General features: G+C 40.1%; 1 protein-coding gene across 1 annotated transcript in view; it reads right to left on the bottom strand.

Annotated features, from left to right (window-relative positions):
* Nucleotides 1-25,000, bottom strand: part of tbc1d1 (TBC1 (tre-2/USP6, BUB2, cdc16) domain family, member 1) — a gene marked incomplete in the record, with an annotated part of 182,307 nt that overhangs the window by 74,769 nt on the left and 82,538 nt on the right. Inside the window, 1 exon segment of the mRNA XM_071408381.1 lies at nucleotides 20,891-20,924. Within this exon segment, the coding sequence (XP_071264482.1) occupies nucleotides 20,891-20,924 (34 nt within the window).

The raw sequence follows: 25,000 nt of genomic DNA, 5'->3' as shown, positions 1-25,000 counted from the left end.
TGAGAATGGTGTGATGATTTTAACAGACAGTGTCCAGGGTTTATACTGAGAATGGTGTGATGATTATAACAGACAGCGTCCAGGGTTTATACTGAGAATGGTGTGATGATTTTAACAGACAGTGTCCAGGGTTTATACTGAGAATGGTGTGATGATTATAACAGACATTGTCCAGGGTTTATACTGAGAATGGTGTGATGATTTTAACAGACAGTGTCCAGGGTCTATACTGAGAATGGTGTGATGATTATAACAGACAGTGTCCAGGGTTTATACTGAGAATGGTGTGATGATTTTAACAGACAGTGTCCAGGGTTTATACTGAGAATGGTGTGACAAAAATACAGACTCATCCAGGGTTCATGCTGACAGTCCTGTGGGTGATTTAAACAGCTCAATGATGAGAGAGGTGGATATGAGAATGTTGCAATGGTTATAGCAGACGGTGTCCACAAACTAGACCAATAACAGCGCGATGATTACAACAGACGGTGTGCAGGGTTTATACTGAGCATGCTCGTGAACGATCACAACTGGTCAGTGTCCAGGCTTGTCACCGGAATGGTGTGCTGATTTTAACAGACAGTATCCAGGATCCACACCGGAGTGGTCCGATGATTTAAACAAACAATGTCAAGAAGTGTCTCCGAGAATGGACACGACGATCATAACAGAGCATCTAGGATCAATACTGAGGATGGTATGATGATTTAACAGACAGTGTCTAGGATGAATCCCCGAGTTTCCTGTGATGACTATAACAGCTGTATGGCAGACCTGTTCAGTGGATTTGGACACACAGATACCTGTCTGGTGAGTCAACGGTACAGCTGGCTGGCAGAGTCAGGGATTTGGACCCATCCTGTCTGGTGTCAACGGTACAGCTGGTGGCAGAGTCAGGGATTTGGACCCATCCTGTCTGGTGTCAACGGTACAGCTGATGGCAGAGTACAGGGATTTGGTACCCAGTCCTGTCTGGTGTCAACGGTACAGCTGGCTGGCAGAGTCAGGGATTTGGACCCATCCTGTCTGGTAGTCAACGGTACAGCTGGTGGCAGAGTCAGGGATTTGGACCCATCCTGTCTGGTGTCAACGGTACAGCTGGTGGCAGAGTCAGGGATTTGGACCCATCCTGTCTGGTAAGTCAACGGTACAGCTGGTGGCAGAGTCAGGGATTTGGACCCATCCTGCCTGGTGTCAACGGTACAGCTGGTGGCAGAGTCAGGATTTGGACCCATCTTGTCTGAGTTAGATCTATACGGTACAGCTGGTGGCAGAGTCAGGATTTGGACCCATCCTGTCTGGTGTCAACGATACAGCTGTCTAGTAGAGTCTATATAGATACCTGTCCAGTAGAGTTAGATATATAGATACCTGTCTAGTAGAGTTAGATATATAGATACCTGTCTAGTAGAGTTAGATATATAGATACCTGTCTAGTAGAGTTAGATACCTGTCTAGTAGAGTTAGATATATAGATACCTGTCTAGTAGAGTTAGATATATAGATACCTGTCTAGTAGAGTTAGATATATAGATACCTGTCTAGTAGAGTTAGATACCTGTCTAGTAGAGTTAGATACCTGTCTAGTAGAGTTAGATATATAGATACCTGTCTAGTAGAGTTAGATATATAGATACCTGTCTAGTAGAGTTAGATACCTGTCTAGTAGAGTTAGATATATAGATACCTGTCTAGTAGAGTTAGATATATAGATACCTGTCTAGTAGAGTTAGATATATAGATACCTGTCTAGTAGAGTTAGATATATAGATACCTGTCTAGTAGAGTTAGATATATAGATACCTGTCTAATAGAGTTAGATATATAGATACCTGTCTAGTAGAGTTAGATATACCAGAGGAGGAATGGGAGAAGGTCATGTGGTCTGATGAGACAAAAATAGAGCTTTTTGGTCTAACTCCACTCGCCGTGTTTGGAGGAAGAAGAAGTATGAGTACAACCCCAAGAACACCATCCCAACCGTGAAGCATGGAGGTGGAAACATCATTCTTTGGGGATGCTTTTCTGCAAAGGGGACAGGACGACTGCACCGTATTGAGGGGAGGATGGATGGGGCCATGTATCGCGAGATCTTGGCCAACAACCTCCTTCCCTCAGTAAGAGCATTGAAGATGGGTCGTGGCTGGGTCTTCCAGCATGACAACGACACGAAGCACACAGCCATGGCAACTAAGGAGTGGCTCCGTAAGAAGCATCTCAAGGTCCTGGAGTGGCCTAGCCAGTCTCCAGACCTGAACCCAATAGAAAATCTTTGGAGGGAGCTGAAAGTCCGTATTGCCCAGCGACAGCCCCGAAACCTGAAGGATCTGGAGAAGATCTGTAGGGAGGAGTGGGCCAAAATCCCTGCTGCAGTGTGTGCAAACCTAGTCAAGAACTACAGGAATCGTATGATCTCTGTAATTGCAAACAAAGGTTTCTGTACCAAATATTAAGTTCTGCTTTTCTGATGTATCAAATACTTATGTCATGCAATAAAATGCAAATTAATTACTTAAAAATCATACAATGTGATTTTCTGGATTTTTTTTTTAGATTCCGTCTCTCATAGTTGAAGTGTACCTATGATAATAATTACAGACCTCTACATGCTTTGTAAGTAGGAAAACCTGCAAAATCGGCAGTGTATCAAATACTTGTTCTCCCCACTGTAGATACCTGTCTAGTAGAGTTAGATACCTGTCTAGTAGAGTTAGATACCTGTCCAGTAGAGTTAGATATATAGATACCTGTCTAGTAGAGTTAGATATATAGATACCTGTCTAGTAGAGTTAGATATATAGATACCTGTCTAGTAGAGTTAGATATATAGATACCTGTCTAGTAGAGTTAGATACCTGTCCAGTAGAGTTAGATATATAGATACCTATCTAGTAGAGTTAGATATATAGATACCTGTCTAGTAGAGTTAGATATATAGATACCTGTCTAGTAGAGTTAGATATATAGATACCTGTCTAGTAGAGTTAGATATATAGATACCTGTCTAGTAGAGTTAGATATATAGATACCTGTCCAGTAGAGTTAGATATATAGATACCTGTCTAGTAGAGTTAGATATATAGATACCTGTCTAGTAGAGTTAGATACCTGTCTAGTAGAGTTAGATATATAGATACCTGTCTAGTAGAGTTAGATATATAGATACCTGTCCAGTAGAGTTAGATATATAGATACCTGTCTAGTAGAGTTAGATACCTGTCTAGTAGAGTTAGATACCTGTCTAGTAGAGTTAGATATATAGATACCTGTCCAGTAGAGTTAGATATATAGATACCTGTTCAGTAGAGTTAGATATATAGATACCTGTCCAGTAGAGTTAGATACCTGTCTAGTAGAGTTAGATATATAGATACCTGTCTAGTAGAGTTAGATACCTGTCCAGTAGAGTTAGATATATAGATACCTGTCTAGTAGAGTTAGATATATAGATACCTGTCCAGTAGAGTTAGATATATAGATACCTGTCTAGTAGAGTTAGATATATAGATACCTGTCTAGTAGAGTTAGATATATAGATACCTGTCTAGTAGAGTTAGATATATAGATACCTGTCTAGTAGAGTTAGATATATAGATACCTGTCCAGTAGAGTTAGATATATAGATACCTGTCTAGTAGAGTTAGATATATAGATACCTGTCCAGTAGAGTTAGATATATAGATACCTGTCTAGTAGAGTTAGATACCTGTCCAGTAGAGTTATAGATACCTGTCTAGATAGAGCTAGATCTAGTAGAGTACCTAGTCTAGTAGAGTTAGATATATAGATACCTGTCTAGTAGAGTTAGATACCTGTCCAGTAGAGTTAGATATATAGATAACTGTCTAGTAGAGTTAGATATATAGATACCTGTCTAGTAGAGTTAGATATATAGATACCTGTCTAGTAGAGTTAGATACCTGTCCAGCAGAGTTAGATATATAGGTACCTGTCCAGTAGAGTTAGATATATAGATACCTGTCTCAGTCAGAGTTAGATACCTGTCTAGTAGAGTTAGATATATAGATACCTGTCTAGTAGAGTTAGATATATAGATACCTGTCCAGTAGAGTTAGATATATAGATACCTGTCTAGTAGAGTTAGATACCTGTCTAGTAGAGTTAGATATATAGATACCTGTCTAGTAGAGTTAGATACCTGTCTAGTAGAGTTAGATATATAGATACCTGTCTAGTAGAGTTAGATATATAGATACCTGTCTAGTAGAGTTAGATACCTGTCTAGTAGAGTTAGATATATAGATACCTGTCTAGTAGAGTTAGATATATAGATACCTGTCCAGTAGAGTTAGATATATAGATACCTGTCTAGTTGAGTTAGATACCTGTCTAGTAGAGTTAGATATATAGATACCTGTCTAGTAGAGTTAGATATATAGATACCTGTCCAGTAGAGTTAGATATATAGATACCTGTCTAGTAGAGTTAGATATATAGATACCTGTCCGGTAGAGTTAGATATATAGATACCTGTCCAGTAGAGTTAGATATATAGATACCTGTCTAGTAGAGTTAGATATATAGATACCTGTCTAGTAGAGTTAGATATATAGATACCTGTCTAGTAGAGTTAGATACCTGTCTAGTAGAGTTAGATATATAGATACCTGTCTAGTAGAGTTAGATATATAGATACCTGTCTAGTAGAGTTAGATATATAGATACCTGTCCAGTAGAGTTATATATATAGATACCTGTCCAGTAGAGTTAGATATATAGATACCTGTCTAGTAGAGTTAGATATATAGATACCTGTCTAGTAGAGTTAGATATATAGATACCTGTCTAGTAGAGTTAGATATATAGATACCTGTCCAGTAGAGTTAGATATATAGATACCTGTCTAGTAGAGTTAGATATATAGATACCTGTCTAGTAGAGTTAGATATATAGATACCTGTCTAGTAGAGTTAGATACCTGTCTAGTAGAGTTAGATATATAGATACCTGTCCAGTAGAGTTAGATACCTGTCTAGTAGAGTTAGATCTATAGATACCTGTCTAGTAGAGTTAGATATATAGATACCTGTCTAGTAGAGTTAGATATATAGATACCTGTCTAGTAGAGTTAGATATATAGATACCTGTCTAGTAGAGTTAGATATATAGATACCTGTCTAGTAGAGTTAGATACCTGTCTAGTAGAGTTAGATACCTGTCTAGTAGAGTTAGATACCTGTCTAGTAGAGTTAGATACTTGTCTAGTAGAGTTAGATATATAGATACCTGTCTAGTAGAGTTAGATATATAGATACCTGTCTAGTAGAGTTAGATATATAGATACCTGTCTAGTAGAGTTAGATAGATACCTGTCCAGTAGAGTTAGATATATAGATACCTGTCTAGTAGAGTTAGATATATAGATACCTGTCTAGTAGAGTTAGATATATACATACCTGTCTAGTAGAGTTAGATATATAGATACCTGTCTAGTAGAGTTAGATATATAGATACCTGTCTAGTAGAGTTAGATATATAGATACCTGTCTAGTAGAGTTAGATATATAGATACCTGTCTAGTAGAGTTAGATATATAGATACCTGTCTAGTAGAGTTAGATATATAGATACCTGTCTAGTAGAGTTAGATATATAGATACCTGTCTAGTAGAGTTAGATATATAGATACCTGTCTAGTAGAGTTAGATATATAGATACCTGTCTAGTAGAGTTAGATATATAGATACCTGTCTAGTAGAGTTAGATATATAGATACCTGTCTAGTAGAGTTAGATATATAGATACCTGTCTAGTAGAGTTAGATACCTGTCTAGTAGAGTTAGATATATAGATACCTGTCTAGTAGAGTTAGATATATAGATACCTGTCCAGTAGAGTTAGATATATAGATACCTGTCTAGTTGAGTTAGATACCTGTCTAGTAGAGTTAGATATATAGATACCTGTCTAGTAGAGTTAGATATATAGATACCTGTCCAGTAGAGTTAGATATATAGATACCTGTCTAGTAGAGTTAGATATATAGATACCTGTCCGGTAGAGTTAGATATATAGATACCTGTCTAGTAGAGTTAGATATATAGATACATGTCCAGTAGAGTTAGATATATAGATACCTGTCTAGTAGAGTTAGATATATAGATACCTGTCTAGTAGAGTTAGATATATAGATACCTGTCTAGTAGAGTTAGATATATAGATACCTGTCTAGTAGAGTTAGATACCTGTCTAGTAGAGTTAGATATATAGATACCTGTCTAGTAGAGTTAGATATATAGATACCTGTCTAGTAGAGTTAGATATATAGATACCTGTCCAGTAGAGTTAGATATATAGATACCTGTCTAGTAGAGTTAGATATATAGATACCTGTCTAGTAGAGTTAGATATATAGATACCTGTCTAGTAGAGTTAGATATATAGATACCTGTCCAGTAGAGTTAGATATATAGATACCTGTCTAGTAGAGTTAGATATATAGATACCTGTCTAGTAGAGTTAGATATATAGATACCTGTCTAGTAGAGTTAGATACCTGTCTAGTAGAGTTAGATATATAGATACCTGTCCAGTAGAGTTAGATACCTGTCTAGTAGAGTTAGATCTATAGATACCTGTCTAGTAGAGTTAGATATATAGATACCTGTCTAGTAGAGTTAGATATATAGATACCTGTCTAGTAGAGTTAGATATCTAGATACCTGTCTAGTAGAGTTAGATACCTGTCTAGTAGAGTTAGATACCTGTCTAGTAGAGTTAGATACCTGTCTAGTAGAGTTAGATACCTGTCTAGTAGAGTTAGATACTTGTCTAGTAGAGTTAGATATATAGATACCTGTCTAGTAGAGTTAGATATATAGATACCTGTCTAGTAGAGTTAGATATATAGATACCTGTCTAGTAGAGTTAGATATATAGATACCTGTCTAGTAGAGTTAGATATATAGATACCTGTCTAGTAGAGTTAGATAGATACCTGTCCAGTAGAGTTAGATATATAGATACCTGTCTAGTAGAGTTAGATATATAGATACCTGTCTAGTAGAGTTAGATATATACATACCTGTCTAGTAGAGTTAGATATATAGATACCTGTCTAGTAGAGTTAGATATATAGATACCTGTCTAGTAGAGTTAGATATATAGATACCTGTCTAGTAGAGTTAGATATATAGATACCTGTCTAGTAGAGTTAGATATATAGATACCTGTCTAGTAGAGTTAGATATATAGATACCTGTCTAGTAGAGTTAGATATATAGATACCTGTCTAGTAGAGTTAGATATATAGATACCTGTCTAGTAGCGTTAGATACCTGTCTAGTAGAGTTAGATACAGTGGGGAGAACAAGTATTTGATACACTGCCGATTTTGCAGGTTTTCCTACTTACAAAGCATGTAGATGTCTGTAATTTTTATCATAGGTACACTTCAACTGTGAGAGACGGAATCTAAAACAAAAATCCAGAAAATCACATTGTATGATTTTTAAGTAATTAATTTGCATTTTATTGCATGACATAAGTATTTGATACATCAGAAAAGCAGAACTTAATATTTGGTACAGAATCCTTTGTTTGCAATTACAGAGATCATACGTTTCCTGTAGTTCTTGACCAGGTTTGCACACACTGCAGCAGGGATTTTGGCCCACTCCTCCATACAGACCTTCTCCAGATCCTTCAGGTTTCGGGGATGTCACTGGGCAATACGGACTTTCAGCTCCCTCCAAAGATTTTCTATTGGGTTCAGGTCTGGAGACTGGCTAGGCCACTCCAGGACCTTGAGATGCTTCTTACGGAGCCACTCCTTAGTTGCCCTGGCTGTGTGTTTCGGGCCGTTGTCATGCTGGAAGACCCAGCCACGACCCATCTTCAATGCTCTTACTGAGGGAAGGAGGTTGTTGGCCAAGATCTCGCGATACATGGCCCCATCCATCCTCCCCTCAATACGGTGCAGTCGTCCTGTCCCCTTTGCAGAAAAGCATCCCCAAAGAATGATGTTTCCACCTCCATGCTTCACGGTTGGGATGGTGTTCTTGGGGTTGTACTCCTCCTTCTTCTTCTTCCAAACACGGCGAGTGGAGTTTAGACCAAAAAGCTCTATTTTTGTCTCATCAGACCACATGACCTTCTCCCATTCCTCCTCTGAATCATCCAGATGGTCATTGGCAAACTTCAGACGGGCCTGGACATGAGCTGGCTTGGGCAGGAGACCTTGCGTGCGCTGCAGGATTTTAATCCATGACGGCGTAGTGTGTTACTAATGGTTTTCTTTGAGACTGTGGTCCCAGCTCTCTTCAGGTCATTGACCAGGTCCTGCCGTGTAGTTCTGGGCTGATCCCTCACCTTCCTCATGATCATTGATGCCCCACGAGGTGAGATCTTGCATGGAGCCCCAGACCGAGGGTGATTGACCGTCATCTTGAACTTCTTCCATTTTCTAATAATTGCGCCAACAGTTGTTGCCTTCTCACCAAGCTGCTTGCCTATTGTCCTGTAGCCCATCCCAGCCTTGTGCAGGTCTACAATTCTATCCCTGATGTCCTTACACAGCTCTCTGGTCTTGGCCATTGTGGAGAGGTTGGAGTCTGTTTGATTGAGTGTGTGGACAGGTGTCTTTTATACAGGTAACGAGTTCAAACAGGTGCAGTTAATACAGGTAATGAGTGGAGAACAGGAGGGCTTCTTAAAGAAAAACTAACAGGTCTGTGAGAGCCGTAATTCTTACTGGTTGGTAGGTGATCAAATACTTATGTCATGCAATATAATGCAAATTAATTACTTAAAAATCATACAATGTGATTTTCTGGATTTTTGTTTTAGATTCCGTCTCTCACAGTTGAAGTGTACCTATGATAAAAATTACAGACCTCTACATGCTTTGTAAGTAGGGAAACCTGCAAAATCGGCAGTGTATCAAATACTTGTTCTCCCCACTGTATATAGATACCTGTCTAGTAGAGTTAGATATATAGATACCTGTCCAGTAGAGTTAGATATATAGATACCTGTCTAGTAGAGTTAGATATATAGATACCTGTCTAGTAGAGTTAGATATATAGATACCTGTCTAGTAGAGTTAGATATATAGATACCTGTCCAGTAGAGTTAGATATATAGATACCTGTCTAGTAGAGTTAGATATATAGATACCTGTCTAGTAGAGTTAGATACCTGTCCAGTAGAGTTAGATATATAGATACCTGTCCAGTAGAGTTAGATACCTGTCTAGTAGAGTTAGATATATAGATACCTGTCTAGTAGAGTTAGATATATAGATACCTGTCTAGTAGAGTTAGATATATAGATACCTGTCTAGTAGAGTTAGATATATAGATACCTGTCTAGTAGAGTTAGATACCTGTCTAGTAGAGTTAGATATATAGATACCTGTCTAGTAGAGTTAGATATATAGATACCTGTCTAGTAGAGTTAGATACCTGTCTAGTAGAGTTAGATATATAGATACCTGTCTAGTAGAGTTAGATATATAGATACCTGTCTAGTAGAGTTAGATACCTGTCTAGTAGAGTTAGATATATAGATACCTGTCTAGTAGAGTTAGATACAGTGGGGAGAACAAGTATTTGATACACTGCCGATTTTGCAGGTTTTCCTACTTACAAAGCATGTAGAGGTCTGTAATTATTATCATAGGTACACTTCAACTATGAGAGACGGAATCTAAAACAAAAATCCAGAAAATCACATTGTATGATTTTTAAGTAATTAATTTGCATTTTATTGCATGACATAAGTATTTGATACATCAGAAAAGCAGAACTTAATATTTGGTACAGAAACCTTTGTTTGCAATTACAGAGATCATACGTTTCCTGTAGTTCTTGACTAGGTTTGCACACACTGCAGCAGGGATTTTGGCCCACTCCTCCCTACAGATCTTCTCCAGATCCTTCAGGTTTCGGGGCTGTCGCTGGGCAATACGGACTTTCAGCTCCCTCCAAAGATTTTCTATTGGGTTCAGGTCTGGAGACTGGCTAGGCCACTCCAGGACCTTGAGATGCTTCTTACGGAGCCACTCCTTAGTTGCCATGGCTGTGTGCTTCGTGTCGTTGTCATGCTGGAAGACCCAGCCACGACCCATCTTCAATGCTCTTACTGAGGGAAGGAGGTTGTTGGCCAAGATCTCGCGATACATGGCCCCATCCATCCTCCCCTCAATACGGTGCAGTCGTCCTGTCCCCTTTGCAGAAAAGCATCCCCAAAGAATGATGTTTCCACCTCCATGCTTCACGGTTGGGATGGTGTTCTTGGGGTTGTACTCATACTTCTTCTTCCTCCAAACACGGCGAGTGGAGTTAGACCAAAAAGCTCTATTTTTGTCTCATCAGACCACATGACCTTCTCCCATTCCTCCTCTGGATCATCCAGATGGTCATTGGCAAACTTCAGACAGGCCTGGACATGCACTGGCTTAAGCAGGGGGACCTTGCGTGCGCTGCAGGATTTTAATCCATGACGGCGTAGTGTGTTACTAATGGTTTTCTTTGAGACTGTGGTCCCAGCTCTCTTCAGGTCATTGACCAGGTCCTGCCGTGTAGTTCTGGGCTGATCCCTCACCTTCCTCATGATCATTGATGCCCCACGAGGTGAAATCTTGCATGGAGCCCCAGACCGAGGGTGATTGACCGTCATCTTGAACTTCTTCCATTTTCTAATAATTGCGCCAACAGTTGTTTCCTTCTCACCAAGCTGCTTGCCTATTGTCCTGTAGCCCATCCCAGCCTTGTGCAGGTCCACAATTTTATCCCTGATGTCCTTACACAGCTCTCTGGTCTTGGCCATTGTGGAGAGGTTGGAGTCTGTTTGATTGAGTGTGTGGACAGGTGTCTTTTATACAGGTAACGAGTTCAAACAGGTGCAGTTAATACAGGTAATGAGTGGAGAACAGGAGGGCTTCTTAAAGAAAAACTAACAGGTCTGTGAGAGCCGGAATTCTTACTGGTTGGTAGGTGATCAAATACTTATGTCATGCAATAAAATGCAAATTAATTATTTAAAAATCATACAATGTGATTTTCTGGATTTTTGTTTTAGATTCCGTCTCTCACAGTTGAAGTGTACCTATGATAAAAATTACAGACCTCTACATGCTTTGTAAGTAGGAAAACCTGCAAAATCGGCAGTGTATCAAATACTTGTTCTCCCCACTGTATATAGATACCTGTCCAGTAGAGTTAGATATATAGATACCTGTCTAGTAGAGTTAGATACCTGTCTAGTAGAGTTAGATACCTGTCTAGTAGAGTTAGATATATAGATACCTGTCCAGTAGAGTTAGATATATAGATACCTGTCTAGTAGAGTTAGATCTATAGATACCTGTCCAGTAGAGTTAGATCTATAGATACCTGTCCAGTAGAGTTAGATATATAGATACCTGTCTAGTTGAGTTAGATACCTGTCTAGTAGAGTTAGATATATAGATACCTGTCTAGTAGAGTTAGATATATAGATACCTGTCCAGTAGAGTTAGATCTATAGATACCTGTCTAGTAGAGTTAGATATATAGATACCTGTCTAGTAGAGTTAGATATATAGATACCTGTCTAGTAGAGTTAGATATATAGATACCTGTCCAGTAGAGTTAGATATATAGATACCTGTCCAGTAGAGTTAGATATATAGATACCTGTCTAGTAGAGTTAGATATATAGATACCTGTCTAGTAGAGTTAGATATATAGATACCTGTCCAGTAGAGTTAGATCTATAGATACCCGTCCAGTAGAGTTAGATATATAGATACCTGTCTAGTTGAGTTAGATACCTGTCTAGTAGAGTTAGATATATAGATACCTGTCTAGTAGAGTTAGATATATAGATACCTGTCTAGTAGAGTTAGATATATAGATACCTGTCTAGTAGAGTTAGATATATAGATACCTGTCTAGTAGAGTTAGATATATAGATACCTGTCTAGTAGAGTTAGATATATAGATACCTGTCTAGTAGAGTTAGATATATAGATACCTGTCTAGTAGAGTTAGATATATAGATACCTGTCCAGTAGAGTTAGATATATAGATACCTGTCTAGTAGAGTTAGATATATAGATACCTGTCCAGTAGAGTTAGATATATAGATACCTGTCTAGTAGAGTTAGATATATAGATACCTGTCTAGTAGAGTTAGATATATAGATACCTGTCTAGTAGAGTTAGATACCTGTCTAGTAGAGTTAGATATATAGATACCTGTCTAGTAGAGTTAGATACCTGTCTAGTAGAGTTAGATATATAGATACCTGTCTAGTAGAGTTAGATACCTGTCTAGTAGAGTTAGATATATAGATACCTGTCTAGTAGAGTTAGATACCTGTCTAGTAGAGTTAGATATATAGATACCTGTCTAGTAGAGTTAGATACCTGTCTAGTAGAGTTAGATATATATATACCTGTCTAGTAGAGTTAGATACCTGTCTAGTAGAGTTAGATATATAGATACCTGTCTAGTAGAGTTAGATACCTGTCTAGTAGAGTTAGATATATAGATACCTGTCCAGTAGAGTTAGATACCTGTCTAGTAGAGTTAGATATATAGATACCTGTCCAGTAGAGTTAGATACCTGTCTAGTAGAGTTAGATATATAGATACCTGTCCAGTAGAGTTAGATACCTGTCTAGTAGAGTTAGATATATAGATACCTGTCCAGTAGAGTTAGATACCTGTCTAGTAGAGTTAGATATATAGATACCTGTCCAGTAGAGTTAGATACCTGTCTAGTAGAGTTAGATATATAGATACCTGTCTAGTAGAGTTAGATACCTGTCTAGTAGAGTTAGATATATAGATACCTGTCCAGTAGAGTTAGATATATAGATACCTGTCTAGTAGAGTTAGATATATAGATACCTGTCTAGTAGAGTTAGATATATAGATACCTGTCTAGTAGAGTTAGATATATAGATACCTGTCTAGTAGAGTTAGATATATAAATACCTGTCTAGTAGAGTTAGATATATAGATACCTGTCTAGTAGAGTTAGATATATAGATACCTGTCTAGTAGAGTTAGATATATAGATACCTGTCTAGTAGAGTTAGATATATAGATACCTGTCTAGTAGAGTTAGATACCTGTCTAGTAGAGTTAGATATATAGATACCTGTCTAGTAGAGTTAGATATATAGATACCTGTCCAGTAGAGTTAGATATATAGATACCTGTCTAGTAGAGTTAGATATATAGATACCTGTCTAGTAGAGTTAGATATATAGATACCTGTCTAGTAGAGTTAGATACCTGTCTAGTAGAGTTAGATATATAGATACCTGTCTAGTAGAGTTAGATACCTGTCTAGTAGAGTTAGATATATAGATACCTGTCTAGTAGAGTTAGATACCTGTCTAGTAGAGTTAGATATATAGATACCTGTCTAGTAGAGTTAGATACCTGTCTAGTAGAGTTAGATATATAGATACCTGTCTAGTAGAGTTAGATACCTGTCTAGTAGAGTTAGATATATAGATACCTGTCCAGTAGTTAGATACCTGTCTAGTAGAGTTAGATATATAGATACCTGTCCAGTAGAGTTAGATACCTGTCTAGTAGAGTTAGATATATAGATACCTGTCCAGTAGAGTTAGATACCTGTCTAGTAGAGTTAGATATATAGATACCTGTCCAGTAGAGTTAGATATATAGATACCTGTCTAGTAGAGTTAGATATATAGATACCTGTCTAGTAGAGTTAGATATATAGATACCTGTCTAGTAGAGTTAGATATATAGATACCTGTCTAGTAGAGTTAGATATATAGATACCTGTCTAGTAGAGTTAGATATATAGATACCTGTCTAGTAGAGTTAGATACCTGTCTAGTAGAGTTAGATATATAGATACCTGTCTAGTAGAGTTAGATATATAGATACCTGTCTAGTAGAGTTAGATATATAGATACCTGTCTAGTAGAGTTAGATATATAGATACCTGTCTAGTTGAGTTAGATACCTGTCTAGTAGAGTTAGATATATAGATACCTGTCTAGTAGAGTTAGATATATAGATACCTGTCTAATAGAGTTAGATATATAGATACCTGTCTAGTAGAGTTAGATATATAGATACCTGTCTAGTAGAGTTAGATATATAGATACCTGTCTAGTAGAGTTAGATATATAGATACCTGTCTAGTAGAGTTAGATATTAAGATACCTGTCTAGTAGAGTTAGATATATAGATACCTGTCTAGTAGAGTTAGATATATAGATACCTGTCTAGTAGAGTTAGATATATAGATACCTGTCTAGTAGAGTTAGATATATAGATACCTGTCCAGTCGAGTTAGATATATAGATACCTGTCTAGTAGAGTTAGATATATAGATACCTGTCTAGTAGAGTTAGATATATAGATACCTGTCTAGTAGAGTTAGATATATAGATACCTGTCTAGTAGAGTTAGATACCTGTCTAGTAGAGTTAGATATATAGATACCTGTCTAGTAGAGTTAGATATATAGATACCTGTCCAGTAGAGTTAGATATATAGATACCTGTCTAGTTGAGTTAGATACCTGTCTAGTAGAGTTAGATATATAGATACCTGTCTAGTAGAGTTAGATATATAGATACCTGTCCAGTAGAGTTAGATATATAGATACCTGTCTAGTAGAGTTAGATATATAGATACCTGTCCGGTAGAGTTAGATATATAGATACCTGTCTAGTAGAGTTAGATATATAGATACATGTCCAGTAGAGTTAGATATATAGATACCTGTCTAGTAGAGTTAGATATATAGATACCTGTCTAGTAGAGTTAGATATATAGATACCTGTCTAGTAGAGTTAGATATATAGATACCTGTCTAGTAGAGTTAGATACCTGTCTAGTAGAGTTAGATATATAGATACCTGTCTAGTAGAGTTAGATATATAGATACCTGTCTAGTAGAGTTAGATATATAGATACCTGTCCAGTAGAGTTAGATATATAGATACCTGTCTAGTAGAGTTAGATATATAGATACCTGTCTAGTAGAGTTAGATATATAGATACCTGTCTAGTAGAGTTAGATATATAGATACCTGTCCAGTAGAGTTAGATATATAGATACCTGTCTAGTAGAGTTAGATATATAGATACCTGTCTAGTAGAGTTAGATATATAGATACCTGTCTAGTAGAGTTAGATACCTGTCTAGTAGAGTTAGATATATAGATACCTGTCCAGTAGAGTTAGATACCTGTCTAGTAGAGTTAGATCTATAGATACCTGTCTAGTAGAGTTAGATATATAGATACCTGTCTAGTAGAGTTAGATATATAGATACCTGTCTAGTAGAGTTAGATATCTAGATACCTGTCTAGTAGAGTTAGATACCTGTCTAGTAGAGTTAGATACCTGTCTAGTAGAGTTAGATACCTGTCTAGTAGAGTTAGATACCTGTCTAGTAGAGTTAGATACTTGTCTAGTAGAGTTAGATATATAGATACCTGTCTAGTAGAGTTAGATATATAGATACCTGTCTAGTAGAGTTAGATATATAGATACCTGTCTAGTAGAGTTAGATATATAGATACCTGTCTAGTAGAGTTAGATATATAGATACCTGTCTAGTAGAGTTAGATATATAGATACCTGTCCAGTAGAGTTAGATATATAGATACCTGTCTAGTAGAGTTAGATATATAGATACCTGTCTAGTAGAGTTAGATATATACATACCTGTCTAGTAGAGTTAGATATATAGATACCTGTCTAGTAGAGTTAGATATATAGATACCTGTCTAGTAGAGTTAGATATATAGATACCTGTCTAGTAGAGTTAGATATATAGATACCTGTCTAGTAGAGTTAGATATATAGATACCTGTCTAGTAGAGTTAGATATATAGATACCTGTCTAGTAGAGTTAGATATATAGATACCTGTCTAGTAGAGTTAGATATATAGATACCTGTCTAGTAGCGTTAGATACCTGTCTAGTAGAGTTAGATACAGTGGGGAGAACAAGTATTTGATACACTGCCGATTTTGCAGGTTTTCCTACTTACAAAGCATGTAGATGTCTGTAATTTTTATCATAGGTACACTTCAACTGTGAGAGACGGAATCTAAAACAAAAATCCAGAAAATCACATTGTATGATTTTTAAGTAATTAATTTGCATTTTATTGCATGACATAAGTATTTGATACATCAGAAAAGCAGAACTTAATATTTGGTACAGAATCCTTTGTTTGCAATTACAGAGATCATACGTTTCCTGTAGTTCTTGACCAGGTTTGCACACACTGCAGCAGGGATTTTGGCCCACTCCTCCATACAGACCTTCTCCAGATCCTTCAGGTTTCGGGGATGTCACTGGGCAATACGGACTTTCAGCTCCCTCCAAAGATGTTCTATTGGGTTCAGGTCTGGAGACTGGCTAGGCCACTCCAGGACCTTGAGATGCTTCTTACGGAGCCACTCCTTAGTTGCCCTGGCTGTGTGTTTCGGGCCGTTGTCATGCTGGAAGACCCAGCCACGACCCATCTTCAATGCTCTTACTGAGGGAAGGAGGTTGTTGGCCAAGATCTCGCGATACATGGCCCCATCCATCCTCCCCTCAATACGGTGCAGTCGTCCTGTCCCCTTTGCAGAAAAGCATCCCCAAAGAATGATGTTTCCACCTCCATGCTTCACGGTTGGGATGGTGTTCTTGGGGTTGTACTCCTCCTTCTTCTTCTTCCAAACACGGCGAGTGGAGTTTAGACCAAAAAGCTCTATTTTTGTCTCATCAGACCACATGACCTTCTCCCATTCCTCCTCTGAATCATCCAGATGGTCATTGGCAAACTTCAGACGGGCCTGGACATGAGCTGGCTTGGGCAGGAGACCTTGCGTGCGCTGCAGGATTTTAATCCATGACGGCGTAGTGTGTTACTAATGGTTTTCTTTGAGACTGTGGTCCCAGCTCTCTTCAGGTCATTGACCAGGTCCTGCCGTGTAGTTCTGGGCTGATCCCTCACCTTCCTCATGATCATTGATGCCCCACGAGGTGAGATCTTGCATGGAGCCCCAGACCGAGGGTGATTGACCGTCATCTTGAACTTCTTCCATTTTCTAATAATTGCGCCAACAGTTGTTGCCTTCTCACCAAGCTGCTTGCCTATTGTCCTGTAGCCCATCCCAGCCTTGTGCAGGTCTACAATTCTATCCCTGATGTCCTTACACAGCTCTCTGGTCTTGGCCATTGTGGAGAGGTTGGAGTCTGTTTGATTGAGTGTGTGGACAGGTGTCTTTTATACAGGTAACGAGTTCAAACAGGTGCAGTTAATACAGGTAATGAGTGGAGAACAGGAGGGCTTCTTAAAGAAAAACTAACAGGTCTGTGAGAGCCGTAATTCTTACTGGTTGGTAGGTGATCAAATACTTATGTCATGCAATATAATGCAAATTAATTACTTAAAAATCATACAATGTGATTTTCTGGATTTTTGTTTTAGATTCCGTCTCTCACAGTTGAAGTGTACCTATGATAAAAATTACAGACCTCTACATGCTTTGTAAGTAGGGAAACCTGCAAAATCGGCAGTGTATCAAATACTTGTTCTCCCCACTGTATATAGATACCTGTCTAGTAGAGTTAGATATATAGATACCTGTCCAGTAGAGTTAGATATATAGATACCTGTCTAGTAGAGTTAGATATATAGATACCTGTCTAGTAGAGTTAGATATATAGATACCTGTCTAGTAGAGTTAGATATATAGATACCTGTCCAGTAGAGTTAGATATATAGATACCTGTCTAGTAGAGTTAGATATATAGATACCTGTCTAGTAGAGTTAGATACCTGTCCAGTAGAGTTAGATATATAGATACCTGTCCAGTAGAGTTAGATACCTGTCTAGTAGAGTTAGATATATAGATACCTGTCTAGTAGAGTTAGATATATAGATACCTGTCTAGTAGAGTTAGATATATAGATACCTGTCTAGTAGAGTTAGATATATAGATACCTGTCTAGTAGAGTTAGATACCTGTCTAGTAGAGTTAGATATATAGATACCTGTCTAGTAGAGTTAGATATATAGATACCTGTCTAGTAGAGTTAGATACCTGTCTAGTAGAGTTAGATATATAGATACCTGTCTAGTAGAGTTAGATATATAGATACCTGTCTAGTAGAGTTAGATACCTGTCTAGTAGAGTTAGATATATAGATACCTGTCTAGTAGAGTTAGATACAGTGGGGAGAACAAGTATTTGATACACTGCCGATTTTGCAGGTTTTCCTACTTACAAAGCATGTAGAGGTCTGTAATTATTATCATAGGTACACTTCAACTATGAGAGACGGAATCTAAAACAAAAATCCAGAAAATCACATTGTATGATTTTTAAGTAATTAATTTGCATTTTATTGCATGACATAAGTATTTGATACATCAGAAAAGCAGAACTTAATATTTGGTACAGAAACCTTTGTTTGCAATTACAGAGATCATACGTTTCCTGTAGTTCTTGACTAGGTTTGCACACACTGCAGCAGGGATTTTGGCCCACTCCTCCCTACAGATCTTCTCCAGATCCTTCAGGTTTCGGGGCTGTCGCTGGGCAATACGGACGTTCAGCTCCCTCCAAAGATTTTCTATTGGGTTCAGGTCTGGAGACTGGCTAGGCCACTCCAGGACCTTGAGATGCTTCTTACGGAGCCACTCCTTAGTTGCCATGGCTGTGTGCTTCGTGTCGTTGTCATGCTGGAAGACCCAGCCACGACCCATCTTCAATGCTCTTACTGAGGGAAGGAGGTTGTTGGCCAAGATCTCGCGATACATGGCCCCATCCATCCTCCCCTCAATACGGTGCAGTCGTCCTGTCCCCTTTGCAGAAAAGCATCCCCAAAGAATGATGTTTCCACCTCCATGCTTCACGGTTGGGATGGTGTTCTTGGGGTTGTACTCATACTTCTTCTTCCTCCAAACACGGCGAGTGGAGTTAGACCAAAAAGCTCTATTTTTGTCTCATCAGACCACATGACCTTCTCCCATTCCTCCTCTGGATCATCCAGATGGTCATTGGCAAACTTCAGACAGGCCTGGACATGCACTGGCTTAAGCAGGGGGACCTTGCGTGCGCTGCAGGATTTTAATCCATGACGGCGTAGTGTGTTACTAATGGTTTTCTTTGAGACTGTGGTCCCAGCTCTCTTCAGGTCATTGACCAGGTCCTGCCGTGTAGTTCTGGGCTGATCCCTCACCTTCCTCATGATCATTGATGCCCCACGAGGTGAAATCTTGCATGGAGCCCCAGACCGAGGGTGATTGACCGTCATCTTGAACTTCTTCCATTTTCTAATAATTGCGCCAACAGTTGTTTCCTTCTCACCAAGCTGCTTGGCTATTGTCCTGTAGCCCATCCCAGCCTTGTGCAGGTCCACAATTTTATCCCTGATGTCCTTACACAGCTCTCTGGTCTTGGCCATTGTGGAGAGGTTGGAGTCTGTTTGATTGAGTGTGTGGACAGGTGTCTTTTATACAGGTAACGAGTTCAAACAGGTGCAGTTAATACAGGTAATGAGTGGAGAACAGGAGGGCTTCTTAAAGAAAAACTAACAGGTCTGTGAGAGCCGGAATTCTTACTGGTTGGTAGGTGATCAAATACTTATGTCATGCAATAAAATGCAAATTAATTATTTAAAAATCATACAATGTGATTTTCTGGATTTTTGTTTTAGATTCCGTCTCTCACAGTTGAAGTGTACCTATGATAAAAATTACAGACCTCTACATGCTTTGTAAGTAGGAAAACCTGCAAAATCGGCAGTGTATCAAATACTTGTTCTCCCCACTGTATATAGATACCTGTCCAGTAGAGTTAGATATATAGATACCTGTCTAGTAGAGTTAGATACCTGTCTAGTAGAGTTAGATACCTGTCTAGTAGAGTTAGATATATAGATACCTGTCCAGTAGAGTTAGATATATAGATACCTGTCTAGTAGAGTTAGATCTATAGATACCTGTCCAGTAGAGTTAGATCTATAGATACCTGTCCAGTAGAGTTAGATATATAGATACCTGTCTAGTTGAGTTAGATACCTGTCTAGTAGAGTTAGATATATAGATACCTGTCTAGTAGAGTTAGATATATAGATACCTGTCCAGTAGAGTTAGATCTATAGATACCTGTCTAGTAGAGTTAGATATATAGATACCTGTCCAGTAGAGTTAGATATATAGATACCTGTCTAGTAGAGTTAGATATATAGATACCTGTCTAGTAGAGTTAGATACCTGTCTAGTAGAGTTAGATATATAGATACCTGTCTAGTTGAGTTAGATACCTGTCTAGTAGAGTTAGATATATAGATACCTGTCTAGTAGAGTTAGATATATAGATACCTGTCTAGTAGAGTTAGATATATAGATACCTGTCTAGTAGAGTTAGATATATAGATACCTGTCTAGTAGAGTTAGATATATAGATACCTGTCCAGTAGAGTTAGATATATAGATACCTGTCTAGTAGAGTTAGATATATATAGATACCTGTCTAGTAGAGTTAGATATATAGATACCTGTCTAGTAGAGTTAGATATATAGATACCTGTCCAGTAGAGTTAGATATATAGATACCTGTCTAGTAGAGTTAGATACCTGTCCAGTAGAGTTAGATATATAGATACCTGTCTAGTAGAGTTAGATATATAGATACCTGTCTAGTAGAGTTAGATATATAGATACCTGTCTAGTAGAGTTAGATATATAGATACCTGTCTAGTAGAGTTAGATATATAGATACCTGTCTAGTAGAGTTAGATATATAGATACCTGTCTAGTAGAGTTAGATATATAGATACCTGTCTAGTAGAGTTAGATATATAGATACCTGTCTAGTAGAGTTAGATATATAGATACCTGTCCAGTAGAGTTAGATATATAGATACCTGTCCAGTAGAGTTCAGTGTTGAGGTCGATGAACTGATGTCACTGTTCTCTCTCTGAGCCCTGGCTTTGCTACTTCCCTGGAGAAACACAACACGCACACGTTAAAACAGACAAGCATACACTTCCCCTTCCAGACACTTCCCCCTACCTTCCAGACACTTCCCCCTACCTTCCAGACACTTCCCCCTACCTTCCAGACACTTCCCCCTACCTTCCAGACACTTCCCCCTACCTTCCAGACGCTTCCCCTTCCAGACGCTTCCCCTTCCAGACGCTTCCCCTTCCAGACGCTTCCCCTTCCAGACGCTTCCCCCTACCTTCCAGACGCTTCCCCCTACCTTCCAGACGCTTCCCCCTACCTTCCAGACGCTTCCCACTACCTTCCAGACACTTCCCCCTACCTTCCAGACACTTCCCCCTACCTTCCAGACACTTCCCCCCTTCCAGACACTTCCCCCTACCTTCCAGACGCTTCCCCCTTCCAGACGCTTCCCCTTCCAGACGCTTCCCCCTTCCAGACGCTTCCCCCTACCTTCCAGACGCTTCCCCCTACCTTCCAGACGCTTCCCCCTACCTTCCAGACGCTTCCCCCTACCTTCCAGACGCTTCCCACTACCTTCCAGACGCTTCCCACTACCTTCCAGACGCTTCCCCTACCTTCCAGACGCTTCCCCTACCTTCCAGACGCTTCCCCCTACCTTCCAGACGCTTCCCCCTACCTTCCAGACGCTTCCCCCTACCTTCCAGACGCTTTCCCCTACCTTCCAGACGCTTTCCCCTACCTTCCAGACGCTTCCCCCTACCTTCCAGACGCTTCCCCCTACCTTCCAGACGCTTCCCCCTACCTTCCAGACGCTTCCCCCTACCTTCCAGACGCTTCCCCTACCTTCCAGACGCCTCCCCCTCCAGACGCCTCCCCCTCCAGACGCTTCCCCCTCCAGACGCTTCCCCCTACCTTCCAGACGCTTCCCCCTACCTTCCAGACGCTTCCCCCTACCTTCCAGACGCTTCCCCCTACCTTCCAGACGCTTCCCCCTACCTTCCAGACGCTTCCCCCTACCTTCCAGACGCTTCCCCCTACCCTCCAGACGCTTCCCCTACCTTCCAGACGCCTCCCCCTCCAGACGCCTCCCCCTCCAGACGCTCACCCCTCCAGACGCTCACCCCTCCAGACGCTCACCCCTCCAGACGCTCACCCCTCCAGACGCTCACCCCTCCAGACCCTTCCCCCTCCAGACCCTTCCCCCTCCAGACGCTCACCCCTCCAGACACTTCCCCCTACCTTCCAGACACTTCCCCCTACCTTCCAGACACTTCCCCCTACCTTCCAGACACTTCCCCCTACCTTCCAGACACTTCCCCCTACCTTCCAGACACTTCCCCCTCCAGACACTTCCCCCTCCAGACACTTCCCCCTCCAGACACTTCCCCCTCCAGACACTTCCCCCTCCAGACACTTCCCCCTCCAGACACTTCCCCCTCCAGACACTTCCCCATACCTTCCAGATGCCCTCCAGTGACTCTGTGAGGGAGCGTTTAGCTCTGGTTTTAAACTGCTCTAATCTCTGTCTGCTACTGGACTGGACCTCTACTGGGGCTGGAGCCTCTGGTACCTAGAGAGGAGAGAGGGGAGAGAGAGGGGAGAGAGAGGGGAGAGAGAGGGGAGAGAGAGGGGAGAGAGAGGGGAGAGAGAGAGGGGAGAGAGAGAGGGGAGAGAGAGAGGGGAGAGAGAGAGGGGAGAGAGGGAGAGAGAGGGGAGAGAGAGAGGGGAGAGAGAGAGGGGAGAGAGAGAGGGGAGAGAGAGAGGAGAGAGAGAGGGGAGAGAGAGGGGGGAGAGAGAGGGGGAGAGAGAGGGGGAGAGGAGAGATGGAGAGAGATGGGGAGAGGAGAGAGAGATGGAGAGAGAGAGAGAGAGAGAGAGGAGAGACAGAGAAAACAAAAAGATAATTACTTGACACTATTGGAAAGAATTAACAAAAAAAACAGAGCAAACTAGAATGCTATTTGGCCCTAAACAGAGAGTACACAGAATACCTGACCACTGTGACTGACCCAAACTTAAGGAAAGCTTTGACTATGTACAGACTCAGTGAGCATAGCCTTGCTATTGAGAAAGGCCGCCGTAGGCAGACCTGGCTCTCAAGAGAAGACAGGCTATGTGCACACTGCCCACAAAATGAGGTGGAAACTGAGCTGCACTTCCTGACTTCCTGCCCAATGTATGACCATATTAGAGACACGTTTCCCTGTGACCTGTTGCCACCAGAAAAGGGCAACCGGTGAAGAACAAACACCATTGTAAATACAACCCATATTCATGTTTATTTATTTTCCCTTTTGTACTTTAACTATTTGCACATCGTTACAACTCTGTATATATACATAATATGCTTTGGAAATGTTAACATGTGTTTCCCATGCCAAAAAAGACCTTACATTGAATTGAGAAAGAGAGGAAAGAGTGAGAGAGAGAGACAGAGACAGAAGGGATGGCGTAGACAGAGAGTGATGACAGAGTGACCGTCCTGGTTATTGTACCGGTCTGTGATCTGTGTGTTGATGACTCCTCTGTTTCTCTTCATACAGACTCCTCAAAGACCCCATCACCAATTCATTCTCCTCCTGGTCACTCCTAGGACTGGCCCTCTATACACACACACACACACACACACACACACACACACACAGACACAGAGAGAAAAAAGAAGCAGCAATATATTTTCCAGTATGTCAGTTCAGCCACATGTCCAGCAGGTGTCAGTGTTTCCCTTCTGAGTCAGACTGAACAACATGCCTCCACTAAACACAAAGCTTTAAACTGTCTCAATAAAGACAGAATGTCCCCTACGCTTTAAACCGTCTCAATAAAGACAGAATGTCCACTACCCTTTAAACTGTCTCCATAAAGACAGAATGTCCACTACCCTTTAAACCGTCTCAATAAAGACAGAATGTCCACTACGCTTTAAACCGTCTCAATAAAGACAGAATGTCCACTACGCTTTAAACCGTCTCAATAAAGACAGAATGTCCCCTACGCTTTCAACTGTCTCAATAAAGACAGAATGTCCACTACGCTTTAAACCGTCTCAATAAAGACAGAATGTCCCCTAGGCTTTAAACCGTCTCAATAAAGACAGAATGTCCCCTACCCTTTAAACTGTCTCAATAAAGACAGAATGTCCCCTACCCTTTAAACCGTCTCAATAAAGACAGAATGTCCACTACCCTTTAAACCGTCTCCATAAAGACAGAATGTCCACTACCCTTTAAACCGTCTCAATAAAGACAGAATGTCCACTACCCTTTAAACTGTCTCCATAAAGACAGAATGTCCCCTAACCTTTAAACTGTCTCCATAAAGACAGAATGTCCACTACCCTTTAAACTGTCTCCATAAAGACAGAATGTCCACTACCCTTTAAACCGTCTCCATAAAGACAGAATGTCCACTACCCTTTAAACCGTCTCCATAAAGACAGAATGTCCCCTACCCTTTAAACCGTCTCAATAAAGACAGAATGTCCACTACCCTTTAAACCGTCTCCATAAAGACAGAATGTCCACTACCCTTTAAACTGTCTCAATAAAGACAGAATGTCCCCTACCCTTTAAACTGTCTCAATAAAGACAGAATGTCCACTACGCTTTCAACAGTCTCAATAAAGACAGAATGTCCCCTACGCTTTAAACCGTCTCAATAAAGACAGAATGTCCCCTACCCTTTAAACTGTCTCAATAAAGACAGAATGTCCCCTACCCTTTAAACCGTCTCAATAAAGACAGAATGTCCACTACCCTTTAAACCGTCTCAATAAAGACAGAATGTCCACTACGCTTTCAACCGTCTCAATAAAGACAGAATGTCCCCTACCCTTTAAACTGTCTCAATAAAGACAGAATGTCCCCTACCCTTTAAACCGTCTCAATAAAGACAGAATGTCCACTACCCTTTAAACCGTCTCCATAAAGACAGAATGTCCCCTACCCTTTAAACCGTCTCAATAAAGACAGAATGTCCACTACCCTTTAAACCGTCTCAATAAAGACAGAATGTCCACTACCCTTTAAACCGTCTCAATAAAGACAGAATGTCCACTACCCTTTAA

Source organism: Salvelinus alpinus, chromosome 6 (assembly GCF_045679555.1).
Source record: "Salvelinus alpinus chromosome 6, SLU_Salpinus.1, whole genome shotgun sequence".
NCBI lineage: Eukaryota > Metazoa > Chordata > Actinopteri > Salmoniformes > Salmonidae > Salvelinus > Salvelinus alpinus.
This window is presented reverse-complemented; position numbering and strand designations above follow the sequence as displayed.